The sequence below is a fragment of the Halyomorpha halys genome, unplaced genomic scaffold (genome assembly GCF_000696795.3).
Source record: "Halyomorpha halys isolate HHAL.00 unplaced genomic scaffold, Hhal_1.1 Scaffold445.1, whole genome shotgun sequence".
NCBI lineage: Eukaryota > Metazoa > Arthropoda > Insecta > Hemiptera > Pentatomidae > Halyomorpha > Halyomorpha halys.
In genome coordinates this window covers 38,080-58,157 of record NW_027114133.1, presented here as the reverse complement: position 1 = coordinate 58,157, position 20,078 = coordinate 38,080, and the positions used below count along the sequence as shown (strand labels likewise).

Sequence of the window (20,078 nt, the reverse complement as noted above, 5' to 3'; positions counted from 1 at the left end):
GGTTTCTACCGCTTTCCTAATTGGATACCTAATGTATTCCGCCACCAAAATAGGTTGAAAACCATTGGTCTAATGAATTTAAAACGTTTCTAACTCATATCAGTGGGTAAAAAAGGAAAACAAAAGTGAAAAACTAAACAAATTTAAATTTAAATTAAAATTGCAGTATGTCAAATAAATACGATATTAAGTTATAAAAATGTCATATCTATGACTTGCTGGAATTAAGGTACATTAAACAAGTCCATTTTATTGTACATTATCCAATGAACTCCAAGAATTCAGCAATATCCTAACGTACTCTGTGATCGATATCTATACCCAAATGGGTATGATCGATCTGAACAGATAGTTTTCACCATACCACACGCGAATCGGGGACAAAGGCAAACGAATTTTAATAGGATCCGAGATCTCAGGGTTTTAATAAAGTATAAAAAAATATCATCTATGCGTGATTGGGGAAAAATCACGCAAATCGAATAATTGATATGCATTAGGAAAGAACTGGTTAAATAATTTCAGTTTGATGTTGGTTGGTATAAAAAACCATCATTGATCATCAGGACTGTATTATATGTAGATCGTAGAAGTCAATTTCTAGATTAACGAAACCCGTAAATTTTATCAGTTTAAAACCACTATTCCTACTATACTATATCTATTGAATACTGAAGTTTGTGGGAAATGTAAAAATGTTTATTTTATTTTATATTGGTAAAGTCTCTAGTATCACATCGTGCACGAGTATCGGAAATTTTGAAATTAATATTGATTATAAAGTTTATATATGCAATTAAACCTGACTTAAACACTCCATCTCGTCCTCCCAACTATACCTTCCTTTACGACAGACTAAACCAAACAGATAGTGGTTCCAGCCCGTCTTAATGCCCTTCCGCATACTGCTTCCCACACTGCTGAAACGCTCCAGAAACTCGATTTTGAAGTACTGGACATCCTTCATATGGTTCCGATCTTGCCCCTCCTGACCATCACTTGTTTAGTCCACTCAAAGAGGCATTAAGGGGCCGTCGATTTACCTTGAACCAAGCAATGAAAGAAGCGGTGAATTCCTGGTTCGCAGCTCAACCAAAAACCTTCTTTTATGATGATATCATCAAACTTGTACAACGATGGACCAAGTACATTGAAAAGCAAGAGAACTACGTTGAAAAATGATGTACTTGTAAGTTTCCTATTTGATTACAATAAAATTATGTAACTATATTGCAGATAATAATTAACCTACCCTCGTATTTAAGACCACACTTTACAATCTTATACCTTCCTATTCTAATATCATTTTATCTGGAATTTTCAACACCAACCTTTTTTCCGCTACCTCTGACCAGACCTACCTGTTAAACCTCCTCTACTCCATCAACCTTTATTATGTAGTTCCTTACAATGCCATCATACCCAGTTTTCTGACTACTGGTTTAATTTATTCATCATTGACTCACCTATTAAACTACTTGCCTCATCAGAATATCCTGTTACTTTTCTATCTATTCATGACCAGATATCTTACAATATTCTCACTCCGTTGTTTTCCCCCAAACTATTTCCTCCCTAATCCCTAATCCCTCCTCCTTCCACTTGCCATCTAGCATTCCCATCATCATCTATACGCAGACAACTTAAGAATCTACCTTTCCTTCTATGTTCATGACGCCTCAAATGTCATTATAAGATTACAAGAATATATCAATAGTATCAGCACTTGGTGAACAAACAATAAACGTAAAATGCTGAAAAGACTGAAGCTATCATAATTGGATCTCCCTCTCTCTTTAAATCAATCTCAGGACCACCCAACGTTTTCCTAAACAAGATTCCTACGTCATTCCATACGTCAGTGAAAAATCTTGGTGTCATTTTTGATCTAATTTTCCGTCGAACCATGCTTCGCTAAAGCAATTAAATAGAATCCGTTATCTCCTTCAACTTAAAACCCGTCAACTCTTAGTTTCCTCTCTTGTTTTCCCCCACATTGACTATGGCTGCCTGGTATATAATGGACTCTCGGGTAGTCTAGAATCTAAATTTAACGTCGTATGAATTGCGCAGTACGATTTATTTTCGGCATCAACTTAGATTACGCCTAGCTGCAGTGGCTATATCCATCCTTCCGATGACAGTATTATATCATTGCTTCCTTTATATCCAAGTAATTGGTACTCAAAGACCCTCCTAAATCCTTGAAAACCTGCAAATCAAATTCTCAGTCCAATCCCGTATTACCAGGTCCCGTTTATTTGACATCAACCCTTTACCTCACCGAACTGCTGAGTTTGATAAAGTATTTTTTGTCCAAACTGCATATCACTGGAACTCCATTCTTTCTTGCCTATGTCATGTACCAACCCTCCCCTCGTTTAAAAACCTTCTAAACCTTCTTTTTGAACTTATTTTCTTAAGAATATAAAACTAGGAGTTCTCTGATTCTCGCACCAGATAACATTAGTTCTGTAATAGATGTCGGTTTCTGTTTATGCTACTTTACGAATAATTGAAATCAATTCAATTTCCTTTGCTACTGTTATATAAACCTGCTAAAATTCACCTTAAATTTCATATGATATAAAAATCAAAATATACAATAACAGATGAGAGTATTATATTGGTGTAGATACATGTTACTAAGAATGTTTTTAGTTGAATATTTCTTGAGATAAAAGTTGAGCCCGTGGTGAAAATAGTTTTTAGTAAAAGTGCTAAAAAAAAAATCATATATAAAATTAATTGTAATAACAACCAATAAATGTTATTTTTACTTCAATATTTAATTAAAATCATATCCAATAAATGTTGATTTTACTTCAATATGAGGCATTAGCTTTGATATATCTTTAAAAAAAAAAGTGATAGGATCACGGCCTGGTAGTTTAAAAATTGTTCATTTCAATTTCGACATTATTTTATTTTATATTCTAATAGTATTGTCATTATATTGTAATTATATACACATACATATTGTTAATCAATGATAAACCATTTAGGCCGAAGCGCTATGATTTTAGGGAACTATAAGTGGTTGATAATTAAAATGTAACTGACCCTGAACCTATTAGTTTACCAATTAAAGAACTGAAAGTCATTTTTATATAAATTTAATCTTCCTTGATTAATAGGGTTTTCCAAATTAATCAAATTTCCGAAAACATGGAAAATTATAATTGCCAATAAATTTGTTAAGAAGTGTTTATTTTTACTCAATCATTTTAAAGGAAATTAAATCAAACACATAGTGATGAAATTAAAATATTACAAATAGTAATAAAATTACTACACATGTATGGAACTTATCTATTTTTAACTTGAACCTTGCTAGAATAAAACCAATGAAATTTCAACGAGTTCAATAATGTGACGTACACTTTCAACAAACACGACACATCACAGATTTTCTAAATTAAAAAAGAAATCTGAAAAATTTAACTAAATCTTTTATAAAACGATGATGGATAAATGTTGTTATGGTATTTAAAAAATAAGCAATTATTACAGATTTTTATGAGAGCATTGTATGAAGTAAAAAAAAATCTAAAAATGGACATCGGTCTGGTGCTTTAAGCTATAGTAAGGGAAAATATAATAAAAATATATAAAACAAGCTATGATTTGCATTTTCAATATTTTAATTATTAAAAGGTAATTTTTCGACTGTGAGTATCGTTTGCGAAACAAGCTTAATGAATAAAAGAATGTGTGAACTGGTAATCTTACATCACTGTATGTTTCTGATTTGTGAATATTCTATGGTCTTGTTGACGAATATAAATTTATCCATGGTAGGCGGTACTAGAAGCTGTGTAGGAGATCCTTTGAACACCAACCACAACTTCACTCAGGTTAGGCAGCTAATTCAACTTGTTCGATAGTTTGCCACAACTTCCATTCAGATCGAAGACCATAATCAAAGGGTGGGAATCAAAGTAACCCCTCGGGGTATAATAAAACAGATAAGACCCCAAGGCTAAATAATGGCGCCCGAAACCTACACCCTACAAAGTTCAAGATTATTTTCAGCTTACCGGATGATCCCTGTTTGATGGGATGTCATAATCTGAGTATTAGGAGATGGATTGCTTTATCTGCTGTGCACACTTTCCTGGCTAGACAAAAGTTCTCTCAGAAAAGATTCTAAAGCCACGTGGAGAAGATTGTTATAGTATTGGTGATTTATTTTTTATGTTTATTTTTCCATGTCACATAAAAAATATAATTGCAAGTTATTACACGCACACATATTCCAATATATGTTTTTAACTGTTTACATTATAGTATGCAATAGCATGATACAAACAATTTACATAGTAACATTTAATATACGGCTAAATATTTTTTTTCTTCACACATATCGAAAAGTATTTATATTTTATAATAGTCTAAATATATTTTTTAAGAGTTATAAGCTAAATTTCAACTAAGGTACAATTTCTTTTTGTATTGCGATTCCTTTGTTATCCATGTGTTTGATTAAACTAAATTTCTCCGTGAATCTGAAGGTCTCTAAACTGAATAGAAACTGTAAAAATGGTACAGATATTTATTAATAATTCTTACTACCTTTCTACTACTACCAGTCTTGGTAATTAAAAAAAAAAAGATCATATCCTATTTACAATAAATCAAGCTGGTTAAAATATATTAAATATGAAAATATATAAAATATTTTCGAATGTAATACAGAGAATCAAATTACAATCCTTGAACAAAGGAAACATTATTGATATTTCGGAACTGAAATTGATATATATTTTTTTCGAATGAATAATACAGATTACCAAACTCTGGAATCGATTACAGCATAGTATTTACAGTATTTTATTATTATTCTTTCTTTCTGTTCTTTAATATTTCAACATTTTTTTAATGATAAAACAAAGTCCCATTTTCAGGAGGGATTATGAGATAATGACATGAATGCAAGGAGTATTACATTAAAATGCGTTTACAATTTTGAATAATATACACTTACGGAATCTTAAAAAAAGAAACACACTTTATTACAAACCTAACATGTAAAACTTAATAATTGGTACTAGTACAGGTATTTGGTGGGGGGGGACAAGTCCGGCAAGTGGGCCTGGCTTAGTGGTCCTTTTTGCCAACTCCTGACGGCTACCTAGGTTGCCGCCGCGTACTACCCAAGGTGGGAGTGTCAAGATTCATTCTTCGGGACCGCCGAAAAATGAATGTTTAACTGCTCCAGGTGGGAATCGAACCCACAACGTTCCGAACCGAGCCCTCTGAGACTTGCGCCCCAACCCGCACAACAATATAAAACCAGATAACGTAAAATTTTAAACTATATTATAATAACTTTATAGGAATAAAGTAATTAAATAAAGGCCTTATTTGTAATAAATACCCTTATTTTAGGTTGAATGATACAAGATTTACTTGGTAGATTTATAGCTTAGTGAAAAAGTTAGTTACTTTGTGAAATGAGATTTCACTATAAAACGTAGTTTCCTGAAAGTAATTGTCGAAAATTCACTGATACTGGGACTGTATTTTCGTTTTTTATTTCACTTTTGAATTTCTGAATTAAGTTCATTAAATATTATTTTGTGGCAACATAACCATTTTGAAAATCTTTGAACATAATAATAATAATTGAAATTAATAATTTAACAGTTGAATATGATAATTTACTAATATGAGGTTTGGTTTTAGTAAAATATTATTTCTTAAATTATTGAAGTAATAATTAACAGGTAACAATTATACACTACAATAAAAAATTTTGGGTACAATCCCAATCGGTTATTTCTCCACTAAACATCCGGATGTTCAACGATTACTATATTCCTGACTCATCTCGCACTATTTTGTTTTATTTTTTTATAGATATATTCTTACTCGATACTATAAATCAACTAATAAATGATGAAACTTTAATATTCAATCAGAACTTTACTTTGGATAAAAATGTTATTAAAAGTTTTTGGAATTTGGCTAGCAATATGTTATTGTTTTATGTTTCTATTACTCTTCTTTACAGTTTTGAATACTTATAGGATTTATAGTTTTAAATAATATAAATTTTATTTACGTACTGGTTTTCTTTCCTTCCAGGGATAAATTCATCAAATCATTTGGTATCCGCCTCCAAACAATATTTTGTTTAATGAATTGTAAGGTGCTAATAATTAATTTCCATGAATCCTAAATGAAGTTAGTTATTCAAAAATCTGTATCGTAATTTTTAGTTTTCGTCTCTTATTTTGATTTTAATGACAATATAACAGAAACTTGTGTGAATTATTTTAACTTGGTGATAATTGAGATGTTTGAAGGTGGCAGCATCAATTTTGGAAAACTAACAATTTATGCTACAAAGAATCTAAAAGAAATAATATAAAAAAACATCTATACAAACCCATGAAAGGTTTTTGGTTCAATTTACAATAAGGGTGGGCGTCCGTAGCTCAGGCGGTTGAGGCGAAGGTCTTAGCAACCTCAATACTGTAGTCGCGCCTCTTCGAATCCAACCTTGGGAATCAACTTTTTTTCATTTCTGTGGTGGTCTTACGAAATGAAAACTTGACCCCTCCACAAATAGGTTGGTTACCACCTGAAGATAACCCCCCCCCCTTCCTGTATGTCAGAAGTGACTAGACGGGGTATTATAAAAAAAGAAATATAAAGTAGCTTAATTCTTGCTTAATTATAGATTTAACTTAATAAATAATTATCTTCTTTAGCGGGATCCGAAATCTAGAAGATGAAATTACAGTTTATTCACTCACTGAACTACACTGCTCAAAAAATTAAAATATGTAATACACGACAAGTAACCTGAATATATTTTCCTAGGGTAGAAAGGCATTACGTCAGTATTGAAAAAGAAATGTATTACTTTTATATGAAAACAAGTAATAAGATTTATGTGCCCACAATCGAGTGCAAGCAATATGAACGGAGGGTAGGGAGAGGGGGTGGAAGGAGGAATTGGAAAATAATAACTGTTCTCAGGAACATTTCAATTCCAAGTCAAGTACTGTAACTCATCTCCGAAAATAAAAGTCATTGGGTATAATGTGGGTTTCCACTTATCTCACCCTTGTTCCTATATGATTGCATTATTATTATTTTTTTGTATTTGTTTATTTATTTATTTTTTGCCTTAACGCACATCAACTTTCATGATGTTTGTATTCTTAAATACTCCTAACAATATTCTTAACGTTACACGTATGACGTAGCAATGCACTTCAGCAATTGTTTTCTTGATTCTAATAAACATTTAAGATATGATTCTTTTCACCCCCTGTCACAACATTGTTACAACACGTGATTTTAATATTGTAATTTATTAACCAATTAGTCTTAGATAATTTTTATTCAGATATCTCCTACTTCCTCTTTAGTTATTCTTTATACGCGCTGCATACATCAATGTTATATTTCTCATAACATTGGCATGTATACCATAGGAAGTTTGGTGCAGAAAACCGAAATGTGTCCAGTGAGGTATTATATACTATTCTAGTAATGTAATTTCAGCCAGATACAGGAGCTTCTTGATGTTTCTGCCATATCCACGTTATTAGTGGTCCTTTCAACTTTCTTGATTCTCAAGCAATATCTGACCTAACTTTTGTATTCATAACGAAATTTTCCGACTTTTTAAGTCATTTAGTATAATTATTTATACTAGCTGTTTAGACATCGAAAATGAGAAGCTCAGAGATCGCTGTATAATTCGTACATACCCCTTCTACGCTCGGTAATCTTTTCCTTAAGGCAATATTTTCCAATGAGATTTTGCTCGGGGGTCTGATGCATATCGATTGGTCAGCATTGGTATTAACATTCTGTTTTTATGTCTGATTTTCAATATTGCGACTCATTTCTGTCCCCCAACCGGTTTAAAATTTATTTTGTGCTAATCAATAAAGATTTAAATGTTAGAAGGAAATCCCCAATAGGGGTATTCTACGTATTATTGGTTTACTAAATGTTATGTTTACTGTGTAGAATAAATAAAGAATTTCGAACTTAGGAACGTCTAGGAAGAGAGGTGAATTTTCATGAATTGGTTTTTATTCCAAAAAAAATTATTTAAATCAACATTATATTTTTAAAACTAGTCGATGAAGAAATATAGATGTTCCTAGGGTTTAAATAAAAATAATTAAAATGGAAAAAAAATATCAAAGAGATGAACAAAAATCCTTGAAACTTCTATTTTTGGTGTATTCAAACTAATAAAAGTTTTCACTACTATTTGTAAATCAACGTACAGAAATATAAAATAAAATAAATAATTATAAACACAAAAATGGGAAAAATTTCTTGAATTGAAAGCCACATCTTAATAAAATCGCAATGTTATCTAAGTAACCAACAATTATGAACGGCATGTCAATTGAATCCTACTATTCCAATTGAATCCAACAAACTATGGTCAATTGAACCGATAGCTTTATGTAGCACTAAATTTAAAAGAATTGCTTGAGTACATCCCTTTGTTCTATTCTGGAAGAAAACTGCACAGATAAAATTCTCATGCGAACAATGTTATGATATGATAGATGAACTCAATGCCATCATTGATTTGGAAGAGAGAACTTGAAAGGAAGATTCTGAAAAAGTTAGCTAAAATTTAATTGACAGATGGCAAAGACTACCGTACTCTAATAAACTGTAAAAATAGAAGAAAATAACGTACTGGAAGATTGTTGATTGACAGTAGGTATCAATGAATGGAATATGGTCCGGGTGTGGTCAAATAAAACTCAAATAGTAAATGGGAGTACTATTTTTATTTGAGCCAACGTTTCGCTCCACATTGCAGGGCTTTGTCAGGACTAAAAAAGATATAATCACTTGACATAGTTACAAAAAAAAAACATAGTGGAAAATAACAGGGGTATACAATGAAACGTAAAATATAATAAGAAACAATTAAAGGTTATAAACAATAAATTAAATCGGAAATAGTTACAGATAGATATGACATAAAATAAGAGAAGAAATATTAAAGAAAGTACAAATTAAGAGATGAAAAGGGAAAAGAATAAAATCAAATGAAGATTAATGAGACAGAATTCATACCTATTTTGACCGAAGTCAAAGTTAAGTATAATATCGTCACATAAAATCGAAAATATTTTTAAAGTAAACATTGCAAAAAATATATTAAAATAGGTAAACAATAAATGATAATATATATAATAGAGGGGGAGAAGAAATATTTACAAAATCATAAAATAAAATAAAATAAATTTAAAAAAGAAATCATGGATAGAAAAACAAAGAAGAAATAAAGTTAAAATAACGGGATACAATATATGTAAGTGATTAAGAAAGACAATATACCAATAATATACTATAAAACAAGTACTCCCATTCGGAAAAAATAACATTGTAGGGTTAGAGTGAATGGGTGTAAAAAAAAAAAAAATAAAATAATAAAGAAGGTATTTATCCATGGTAGAAGAAAAATATCCCTGCATTATTCTGACTTTAGTTTACTTTGTTTTTTTTTTGCGATACTTGCCCTAACAAAGCGTGGGAATGGAAAGTTTTCCGCAGGTACAACAAATATTTATACCGACAAAACCTTACGATGACCTTCAATTGGCTAAATTCATAATAAAAATAATTATTATTTAGATTATTCTTATTCTTAAATACAATTAATATAATAAAAATAATTTCCAACTTTGCGTCATATAATTACTTTTTCTGCTTAGACATTTTTTTTTATATTAAACAGAAATGCTGTTAAAGTTAATTATTTAACTAATGATCGAATAAATGCCATGTAACGTACCATATTGTTAATTTAATTTCAGAGAATAAAATATCTTATGTCAGTAAACTCGATTAATATTTTTAATAACATCACTTACCAATAATGATTATTATGTGTGTTTTAAATACAAACAAATTATAATTGATTTCATATTTAATTGAAGTGTATAATAAAAAATAAACTATCCAGTCTGTAGTTGAATATAAGAAATAAGAAATTAATTAATGTTTGTTTTTTTATTTGCGTTGCGTCACATAGTCAAATATTTCTCATGTAGGATTATTCCTAACAGAGGTTTTATAGCACAAAAAAAATATGAAGAAAAAAAAAGAAAGTTCAATAGTAGTAATGTCATCCTAAACGATTCGTAAAAATTAAACAATCCCCTATGATGAAACCGCAGCGTATGGTGTTAATCATTTTCCCGGTCGCTGAAGGGGGAGTTGATTAAGTTTGCCGGCTATGATTCTAGGTTTATGCTTTCTAATTTACTCTTGGTAGCACGCTCTGTGGTATACACTAAATTGTCAAACCCCACGACTTCCGTACTCCCATTCACCTCTCACTCTGTTTTCCCATTTTACATTCCCTAACTTGGGGACCCGGTTGAGAATTATGTTACACTTACAGCTTACATTAACATGCTGATGTTATTTATAACATCCTCCTGTAGTCTAGATAAGTGGGTAGGTGTGGGTTCGGTCTTGGTGTATACTGTGCCACGATCTCTATGATTGGAAGTTTGCCTTGGATAATGTTTTCTGATATACCTATTTTTTATTCATCAGAGTGCACTGTAAAATAGTCCAGATACCGAATGTTCAAAAACGTATAGATGTTTGTTAATCAACAATGCTACGTGTTTAGGGGATTAAAATATCATATTTTTTGTACAATTAGAATGCACGTGTTTCATAAATAAACAAAAAACTGATATGTTTGGTTCGGCAATAAATTGGGCGTCTAGAAAAATTGTATAGGTGGGCTTCGAGCTTTTAGCTCTCTAGCTACGTCTGGAGGCCCCAAAATGTCACCAGTTCCACATAACATCATAAAAACAATAACTGAAAACATAAATGAGATGAATCATATCGTAAGGAATAATAAATTAAAAGTCCCATCTAACCTCAAACCGATTGAAACAATAGTAAGCTAAGCCAAAGCCACCTCTACAAAACCTACTTCAGAACAAAGAAGTAGTCAACAGCCTCTAGTCTCGCTGGTTTATCGGAGCCTCAATGTTCAATCCCTTAAGTTAAAATAGGGCTTATTGTAGTCACAATGATGCCTTTTGTAATTGATTGGAAGTTTGAACCGTTTGTTTAGGTATATCGCTATTATTGGAAGTGACTTACAGTTTTCTGAAATTTCTTTCTTATACCAACATTTCAACCTAGTCATTCGTCCTAATGCATTCCTAGGTCACGTATGTGTTCGATAGGGATAAGTAGAATGCTATTAAAGGATAATACTTTACAGTAAAGCAAAGTTAATGATCGAGGGCATTTTTTAAGTTATATTTTATTCTACCAGTTTTGACAACATTCTTTGTGATATGTGACTGTGGAATTAAGGGTGCATTATTGGAAATTTAAATTCAAACACTACAATGATATTCTTATAATTATTATGTTCTTTAGTTCCGTAAAAATTATTTATTATAGAAACCTTACAACTCAAGGGAATTTTAATTTGAAAAGCGTAGTTACTCTTATTTCCTTAATTTGTTACAGCCTGTGCTCAAAGTCGTTTTAATTATTTGACATTTCATTTAAAGCCATCACGTGAAGACCTGGATTGCTTACCTAAAATTTAGTCTGTGTTACTTATGTAGTTTCTTAAATTTTGGGATCTTTAAATTTTGATCTAAATACTTTGTGAGAAATTCGTGAATCTAAGACTATTGATTCTCATATAATGTATCTTAAATTTATCAAGTTTACCAACCTACCAATTCTTTGATGGTGGAGTAAAAATACAAGAAATACCCTGACTTTTTTTAAAAAGCCTCTCCGTTTTTTTTAAGGATTGGGAGCGGTCTGTTGGTGGAGGACCAATAGGAAAGACGAATTGCCTGAGGAAACACTTCAGAAGCTGCTTTAGGTCTCGTGATCCTCTTTATAGGCCCTGGTTAAAACCCGACAACACAATCACAAACAGACGACTGTCTCCTGATAGTTTGCGAGGATCTACTATTAGCCCAAACAATTATAGGATCTGTATTCTTCAGTTTTCGTTACCACTGTCAGGGCACTGAAGAGAAAAAAAAAATGTACGTTCATGCCTTAAACCGGTCGGAAGCAACTGTTAAATCTGTGAACCAGTTGGAATATGGGAGTCTTTTAGTTGAAAGAATGACTAATTAAATAAAATTTAGTTTTAAATAAACGGTTAAGAGAAAGATGTTAATTTCTTAAAACTGTTATATTTGTTTCATATTTTTGCAATTGATATAAATACAAGAGTTTGGTAAGGGGAAATATTATTGAATATTAATTTGAAAAAAAAGTTAAATATTATTATAATATTTCTTTCATTATATGTTTTAAAACTTTTTTTTTTAATATTTATTTATTTCTATTTACAACTGTACATTATAATACATTTAGTAAATCTAATCTAAGTTAAATTGGAGTGTTACAGGCGTGTAGAGAAACTTCCCATTGGTAGCACTCTAATGACATTTTACATTAGCTGGTCTCGTGGCCATCTTCTTTTCAGGTGCCTCGGAGGATCGTCAGGAATGGAAGAGGATGCAAGATTAGAAACTAGGGGGTTTGAGTGGTTAGAGAGTTTATAATGTTCTAAAACTTATGTTAATATATTCGAATATTACTTGGGGTTGATTCAAATTTTGACACTACTGCTGGTAATTTTTTCATTAATTTAATTTTTTTAAAAACGTTTCTTGTATATATGATGTAGTACTTAATAATTTCCTGATCAGCGAGTTTTTGTAATTCTACTAGTACAATAAAAGTATTTAGGTTGTTTAAGTTTTTGGTTCGTTAACAATTAAACAAAATTAATAATATACGTTATGTTCCAGGTCGGCCCAGCCCTGCAAAATTCAGATCTACGCCTTTCAGTCGAACCAGAGATTCCTACAACCTTACTTGGATCGTCGAGTCATATCCGCCCTTGGATGAAGTGAGGTTGTTGTATAGGAAAATTTTGGTAAATAATGGTTTTTCATAATGAAGCTTAAATTAAATCAACATAAATTTTATTTAATTAATCAACATAATAATTTAAAAAATATATAATTATAATATTGAACAGTTTGGGCAATAACTGTCGTAAATAACAATTTCTATAAGGAAAATCTAAATTTTGAACATGTGACACAGATATATAGATATCCTGGCTACTAATCATTTTGTGCAATTGGTTGTTATTGATAATTGGATTCTACAATTCAAGGAAAAGGTATTTAGTTATTACATATTGGAGTGCACATTGATTAAGCATAAAATGACATACAATGGACTTTCTTATTATGGGTAAATCTCTGTAATAGCTATCCCATTAGATCGATGAGCATAAATTTTCAATGTAAATTTATTATTAGACTTAGAACATTATTTCTATACTTCTATTTTTTTTTTGTATATTAAGTGTGACTCAGAACTAAATTTATTAAATAAATGTATTGTACAGGATCTCTACCCATTTCCCCATTTTAGATTCCATCCCCAAATAGGCTTTGACCTAAGCTCTATTGTCATCAATTCCTATTGAAATATATATCGCTAATAAGCAAAATACGTTTAATTCAAAGGCATAATCTAAATTAATGTATTTAATTAAATTTGAAAAAAAATCTAAAAGCTTCACGGAAGTATACAAGAAAGTAATAGAGAGAATATGATGAATGGGAAAAAATTACTCTTTGGGGCACATTTGATCTGCATCATAAGGTGTATAATGAAAGTTGTCTAACATTACTCGTATGATTTTTCAGGTATGAAACTTTTTTGAAACAACAAATGTGCCACAATGTTGAAGTCTTGAAAAATTATAACATAAATACTAGCTGTTTTTTGAAAAATTTCGTGTTGGATTATATTAAATCCATGGAACTCTTAAAAAGCTCGAATATATCTAATTTACTTTACTTTAAAAATTCTATGCATTATGTTTTTCGTGTGGTAGACAGTTTCCTTGACATTAAGTAGGAAATGGAAAAATGACTAAAATTTTAGGAGTTTTCTTTCAAATTTATATTGGGGGATATTTTGATCAATTAAATAAAATACAGTTTTATTAGGCCTGTCATTTAGTCTGATGATTCTGGTTAACAGTTAATTGTTTCCAAAAAAAAAGTATTAATTTTGTTTGAGTAAATTTTATAAAACATAATCTTATAATGAAGGATTAAGAATTTTGTTAAACCTTTAAAATTAACAGATTATTATTACTTGAAATATTTAAAAATTGGAGGAATGGATTTAACAAATTCAAGATCGGGAAGCAACTTCAAAGTGTTACAGCTCTACGGAGGGAACGAAAAAAGGTTATGTAGAAATCAGTTCGTGATTAGTCAACTTCTTCATGATAATGAAGAAGCAACCTAACTGACAAATAACTATGTGCATGTATTGTTTATTTTTTTCATCCAGACTAATCAAAACCGATCGTCATAATTATTCCAGCAATACGTATAAAAATAGTTTTTGATTTCCTAAAAGCGAAACTTTTAAAGTATTCACTAACCAGATGAAAATAATTTTCTAACAAAACATAATTTATGTTTACTCGGAAAACGAAGAATAAAGCTCTTCAAATATTTGATTGTAAAAGACTTTCTAATGCAATACCGTAAATTTTTATCCGTCGGAATTGCTCGACTTAAAAGATGTTTCAGCTTGGAGTAGATAGTAGATATCAGGACAATATTTCACGTTTTCTCCATCATGCCTCACAAGTTGGTGGCTATTCGATACATATTTTACCAGGACCCATCTCCACGGACTCCAATGATGCAATCTACTTTATCTATTCAAACCGAGGGAACTCAATAACTCTTTCTAACCACATTTCATCAGATCCGTACACGAATATACATATGAATTGGTTATAATTCGTAATTTCTTTAAATAGAAGATGGACGAACAGGCGTGACGTGATATGAGATATTTTATTAATGTATAAAAATAAATTTGTTGAAGATGGAAGACTACTAAATAATTCAAAAATAAAAATAACATCAGGAAATATCATAAATTGCGGCCTTTAAAAATGAAAACTAAATAATAAAATAATTCAAATTTATTATGTGTATTTATTAGGACTTGGATGAAATAAATCAAAATCATAGAATATCAAAATTTAAAACTAATAATATTAACTATACTTAATAATATTGTTTTTAAATTTTATTATCTATATTAAAAAGTATGTACTAAACACATAAAGTGAAAGAACTGTAAATCATTGAAGGAATACTCAATTAAAACGACAACACATATCACATTTTAATTAAATAATAACGTCATACAATGCATGGATAATTTATATTTATAGTTTATAGTTAATATTATATTAATAATTATAATTATAATTTATAGTTAATAAGAATGGTTTTTGTAATGGTAAAAAAATATCCAACTTTATAATGTAGTTGTACTGCACCATATATTATAGTGAATGTACCAGCATAACATTAAGAATATGCGGAATTGCCTGATTACGACAATGAAGGAGCTAGAAATAAACTTTCTTTAAGAAATACTGATCTAATGATTATACCTTATAAATACTGTTTTATTCGAATTACAGGTTTACATTAAAGCTAAAATTTATTAATATCTCAAGTATATACTTCTTATAAAATAGATTTAATTTTTTAAAAAAATATTTATAAATCATTAAAAATTTTAATTTTTCGATGTTACAGCTCATAATAATGTCACCTTACTGATTGAACTAACAAAATCAAAACATACTTACGCACCTAACACTTAACAAACAAATATTAAATCTTTATCATTGGTTTCTATATAATTTGTCGATAATAGATAGATGCAATAGATGCTTATAAATGTGAGAAGACAGAGAAGGGTGGATGTGAGATCTCCTTCCTTGCCAAACCAAAGTGACTGAATCAAGTCAGATTAGTGGTGCTAACGGGTATAATACTTAAGATAAATACATATTGAATTATTATTAAATTTATTATGTAGTGTATTAGGTTAGATGTTTTAAATTATAATTTAAGTTAATAATCATTTTTGACATTTCGATTAATTTGAATTAAGAATAATATAACTAAACTCTAAATAGGTTATGATGAAGAAAGTGTTGCAATTGACATAAAATATTGATCTTTAATTAATTATTAATATTCCATACTATTCATCACCTAATACCTCTTTCCCATTTTGGATTATTTCATATAAATTTTATCCCCTAATACTTTATTTCAGACTTTCCTCAATGTGTCGTAATTATAAGCCATAATTTTCTCACGATATTCTCAATAAATTGGTTCCATTTGAGTCATTTAGATCATCTTCATCGTCATCTCCATTTGCGTCATTGAGATATACCAAGTTTCACCTCTATTGATAAAGTATCTATTTTATTTGCAACATTTTATATAGTTTCACTTTCATGATTAAACCATGATCATATTCATATTCAATTGAACCATATTCACTTAATAATTTAAATTTATATATCAATGCCTTGTTTAGGGTAGCATATCAAAGTGGTCCATTTTTCCTTTTAAATAATCTATGGTTTATTTATCCACTTCTACAACCTCTTAATTCTAAAAACTGACGAGATTAGCAGAAAATTAACTTTCATCCCTCATTTTTATATTGCAAGAGGTACAGACCCTATCGTCCTGTTTAAACTTTACTGGTGATACATATAGCATAGCATGAAATAATTTTAACTATTCTCTCTCATGTTAAAAATCTAATACTCAGAGGTAGTGGAGCAATGCAGGTTTTTAGTACCTTTTCCAATCGGCTAACTACCATTCATCAGTTTCCTAGATTTGGGGTAGGGTCATAAGGGAACCTCAACCACCAAATTTTGAGGTAATAACGCACTAGCCCATCCCATGTTGATGATAGCAGTTTTATCGGAAGAGATTGACTTATATATTATTTCCGACACACAATGAACTTTAATGACCAATCCAACTACGGTGAGTAACTTTCTTTTCGTTATTTTATGTCAAGTATATATGTATGTTTCCACTTAATATTAAAATTAGCGATTTATTCGTTTTATTTCTTTTCATAGCATATCTTTAAAAAAATAGCATTAAGTTATATTTTTTATTATTTAATTTTCCATAAAAGTTTGTAATCATAAATTCTTGTATTTTTTAAATAAGAGTGTATGGTTTATTTTCTTAAATTTGTTTATATTATTACATTTTATCAAGCAATCGAAAAGATTATTTTCTTTTTCCTTATTCCTTCAATTGTTTTTTGGTTTCAATAGACGATCAATCAACTCCATAAATTTAATAAACCACATTTCATTGTATAATATATATAAGAAATAAGGGTTCATTTCCCTTATTTTATCTGTATTTTTTTTTCTGGGGATGAGGTAGTTAAAATTTTCAATCACAAAAAGCCCCAACAATAATACAAGATCAGCATTTATGTGCTGTCTATCCACATGATAAATCCTGGGATTCGCTGATGATATTCTTCCTCTTGATCTGGGCTGCCAGAAAGCTGAGACTTTGGGACCAGCTGCCAGGAAGCTGTTAATACCAACAAAACCAAATATATAATTGCTGGTCAACACAGAGATTTTACCAAAGATTTTTTCCAATTGGTCATTACTCGTTCGAACGAGTTGAGGAGTTTGTTTACCTCGGATCACAAGTCTATACCACCAATGACGTTTCGGCTGAGATAAGGAGACCAATAGCATTGGCAAATAGGTGTTATTTTAGTTTGCGTTGGGACTGAGGAAGTAGCTCATTATCAAGATCTACAAAAACTAGATTATATAAAACGCTAATTCGACCAGTGCCGATTTACGCCTCGGAAACTTTGGCACTTTCGAAGTCCGATGAAAGGGATCTACAAACATTTGAGAGAAAGATACTCAGACGCATCTACGGCTCAGTAAAATCTGGACTGGCCATCTGGCAAGGCTGTGGGCTGATGAGATCCCAAATAAACTACTCAATGAGCGCCTACATGGAACACGGTCGAAACGCCGCCCAAACCTCGATGGTTGGATGGTGTTGAAGAGGATTCGAGGTCCCTGCTCGGAGTGAGGAATTAGAGAGCAGCTGGACTTAACCGCTTAAACTGGTGGAAGCTACATGAGCAGGCGAGGACTCAGTTATGGGTTGTCGCGCCGATTAAAAACAAATAAATATCTTCATGATGATTCTTCGTTTTTTTTCTGAGAAATAGAGGTAAATGTTAATTCTGGACTCTCTTTATCACATCATTTATCAAGAAATTTTGAAATATTTTGATATTAATTCACAATATTTACGGATCAATGAGTTGGAGAAATGAGAATACTTTTTTTTTTGCAATCCCATTAAAAAAAAATCATTACCCAAATATTCAGTTAAAATAAATTTTAAAACGATTTATATAATAATCTTTATTATTTAATCAGAAATTTGATGAGGTGTCGTAAAATCTTTATTAAGGTTTTTTTTTTTTATAAATTGATAAAATATTGTATTTTTTTTAATATATAAGGTTTTATTATTAAAGTATACCAGGGGGATTCCCCTTGTCTATATGTTAAAACTTATACTGCTTTTCATTTCATTGTACTACTCGTTGCTCAGATTTTTTAATTGTAATCTACATGCATTTAGTAGTTCGTATTAGATTTTTATTTCTATATATTATTCTATATAAGTGTAAGCAGGCAAACAAAAAAAGAAGATAAGTCTTTATCCCAGGATTTTAATTTGTACTTCAATTCAGTGTCTTTTCAATTCATCAGTTAAACTCAATTTTTACTATCCATTTTTATTATTGTTGTATGAAAGATAAAATATTACACGGTAATTACTAAAAAATGTTTTATATAATAAAGAGATTTGATAAATATATAATATATTTTTAATAATTATAATATATTTGGAAGTAATAAAAACTTAAACTTTTTGTTTTAAAATAAAACACTTAAACACCGTTGTGCTGGGTAGTTAAGAAACCATTACGGTAACCAGTTAGGAAGTTTTGATGGCCTGACGATGATAGGTTCATACATAAGTTCATCATGACTGACCCTGTAACGAGGAAGCTGCCACAGCTTTCCACATACACTAACTCTTATTCATCAATTTAGCATTAATGTCTATAATTCCGGTGTGTCAGGCATTCCGGATTAGGGGAGAAAAGTTTTTTTGTTTTTTTTATAAAAATACTTTTCTTTCTGCATTATAGACCATGGAAATCTTGTCCCGCACTTTTTAGTTCTCGTACAGATATTGCTTCCGGGAATGAATATATCCTTTATCTCGAAACGATAGCCCCACGTCACGTTTCTATGAGCCATGGTTTTCATAAGAAAGCGATGTACTAAATTTTAAATATACTAACAATTTGCGTGTAAACATATGTAATTCTGAAGAAAGTAGATAGTTAGACGATAACTTAAATAATAGTTTATTATAAATGAAATGTTACAGACCTACTACAGAAGTAAAGTTCAATACTTCAAAGTAGAATCACTATTTTACTTACCTAAAACAATAGAATTGAATAAATGTCCCTTTCCACAGTTTTAATGAATCTAACAGTGTATTGAAAGTATTTTTCCAAAGTTACAATTATAAACAAAAATGTAATCACTTGAAAACAACAAAAAAACATATCTCATAACCTTCTTATGATAGTTGACACAAAACCTGCATGAAGCGTTTGAATAAGGAGCAGCGCAGCCACCTTAATTATGAATATAATTTAAGTGACTGTTTCAAGTCATTAATATATATATACCCGTAACTACACCCCACGAGTTTACGAACAGTCCTTGTAAACTAATCAATACTGTACAATATAATAACATAAAAAACAAAAACAATAAAGAAAACTATTTACAACAAAAATAGATACCTATTCACATATCATTGTAAAAAAAAAAACTCACAAGCTCCCCGAAGTAAACTCTATATACATGACTTAAACCTAAGAATATAATTAAAGAACTCTTCATACAATGCATGAATAAGTTAAAATGAAAAAAAAAAATTACAAAATTCAAAAACAATCTTAAAACTAAAAAACAACAAATAGAATAAATAAGTAAATTTTCTGTAATATAATCTAGTTAGAGAACACTT

At 30.2% G+C, this 20,078-nt stretch overlaps 1 protein-coding gene across 2 annotated transcripts in view; it reads left to right on the top strand.

The window, feature by feature from the left end:
• LOC106682819 (lachesin) overlaps positions 1-20,078 on the top strand; it is a 522,354-nt gene that overhangs the window by 488,475 nt on the left and 13,801 nt on the right. For both annotated transcript variants that reach the window (XM_067051382.1, XM_067051381.1), the window contains exon 8: positions 12,828-12,955. In XM_067051382.1, coding sequence (XP_066907483.1) covers positions 12,828-12,955 — 128 coding nt within the window. The remainder of the gene's footprint in view (positions 1-12,827; positions 12,956-20,078) is intronic.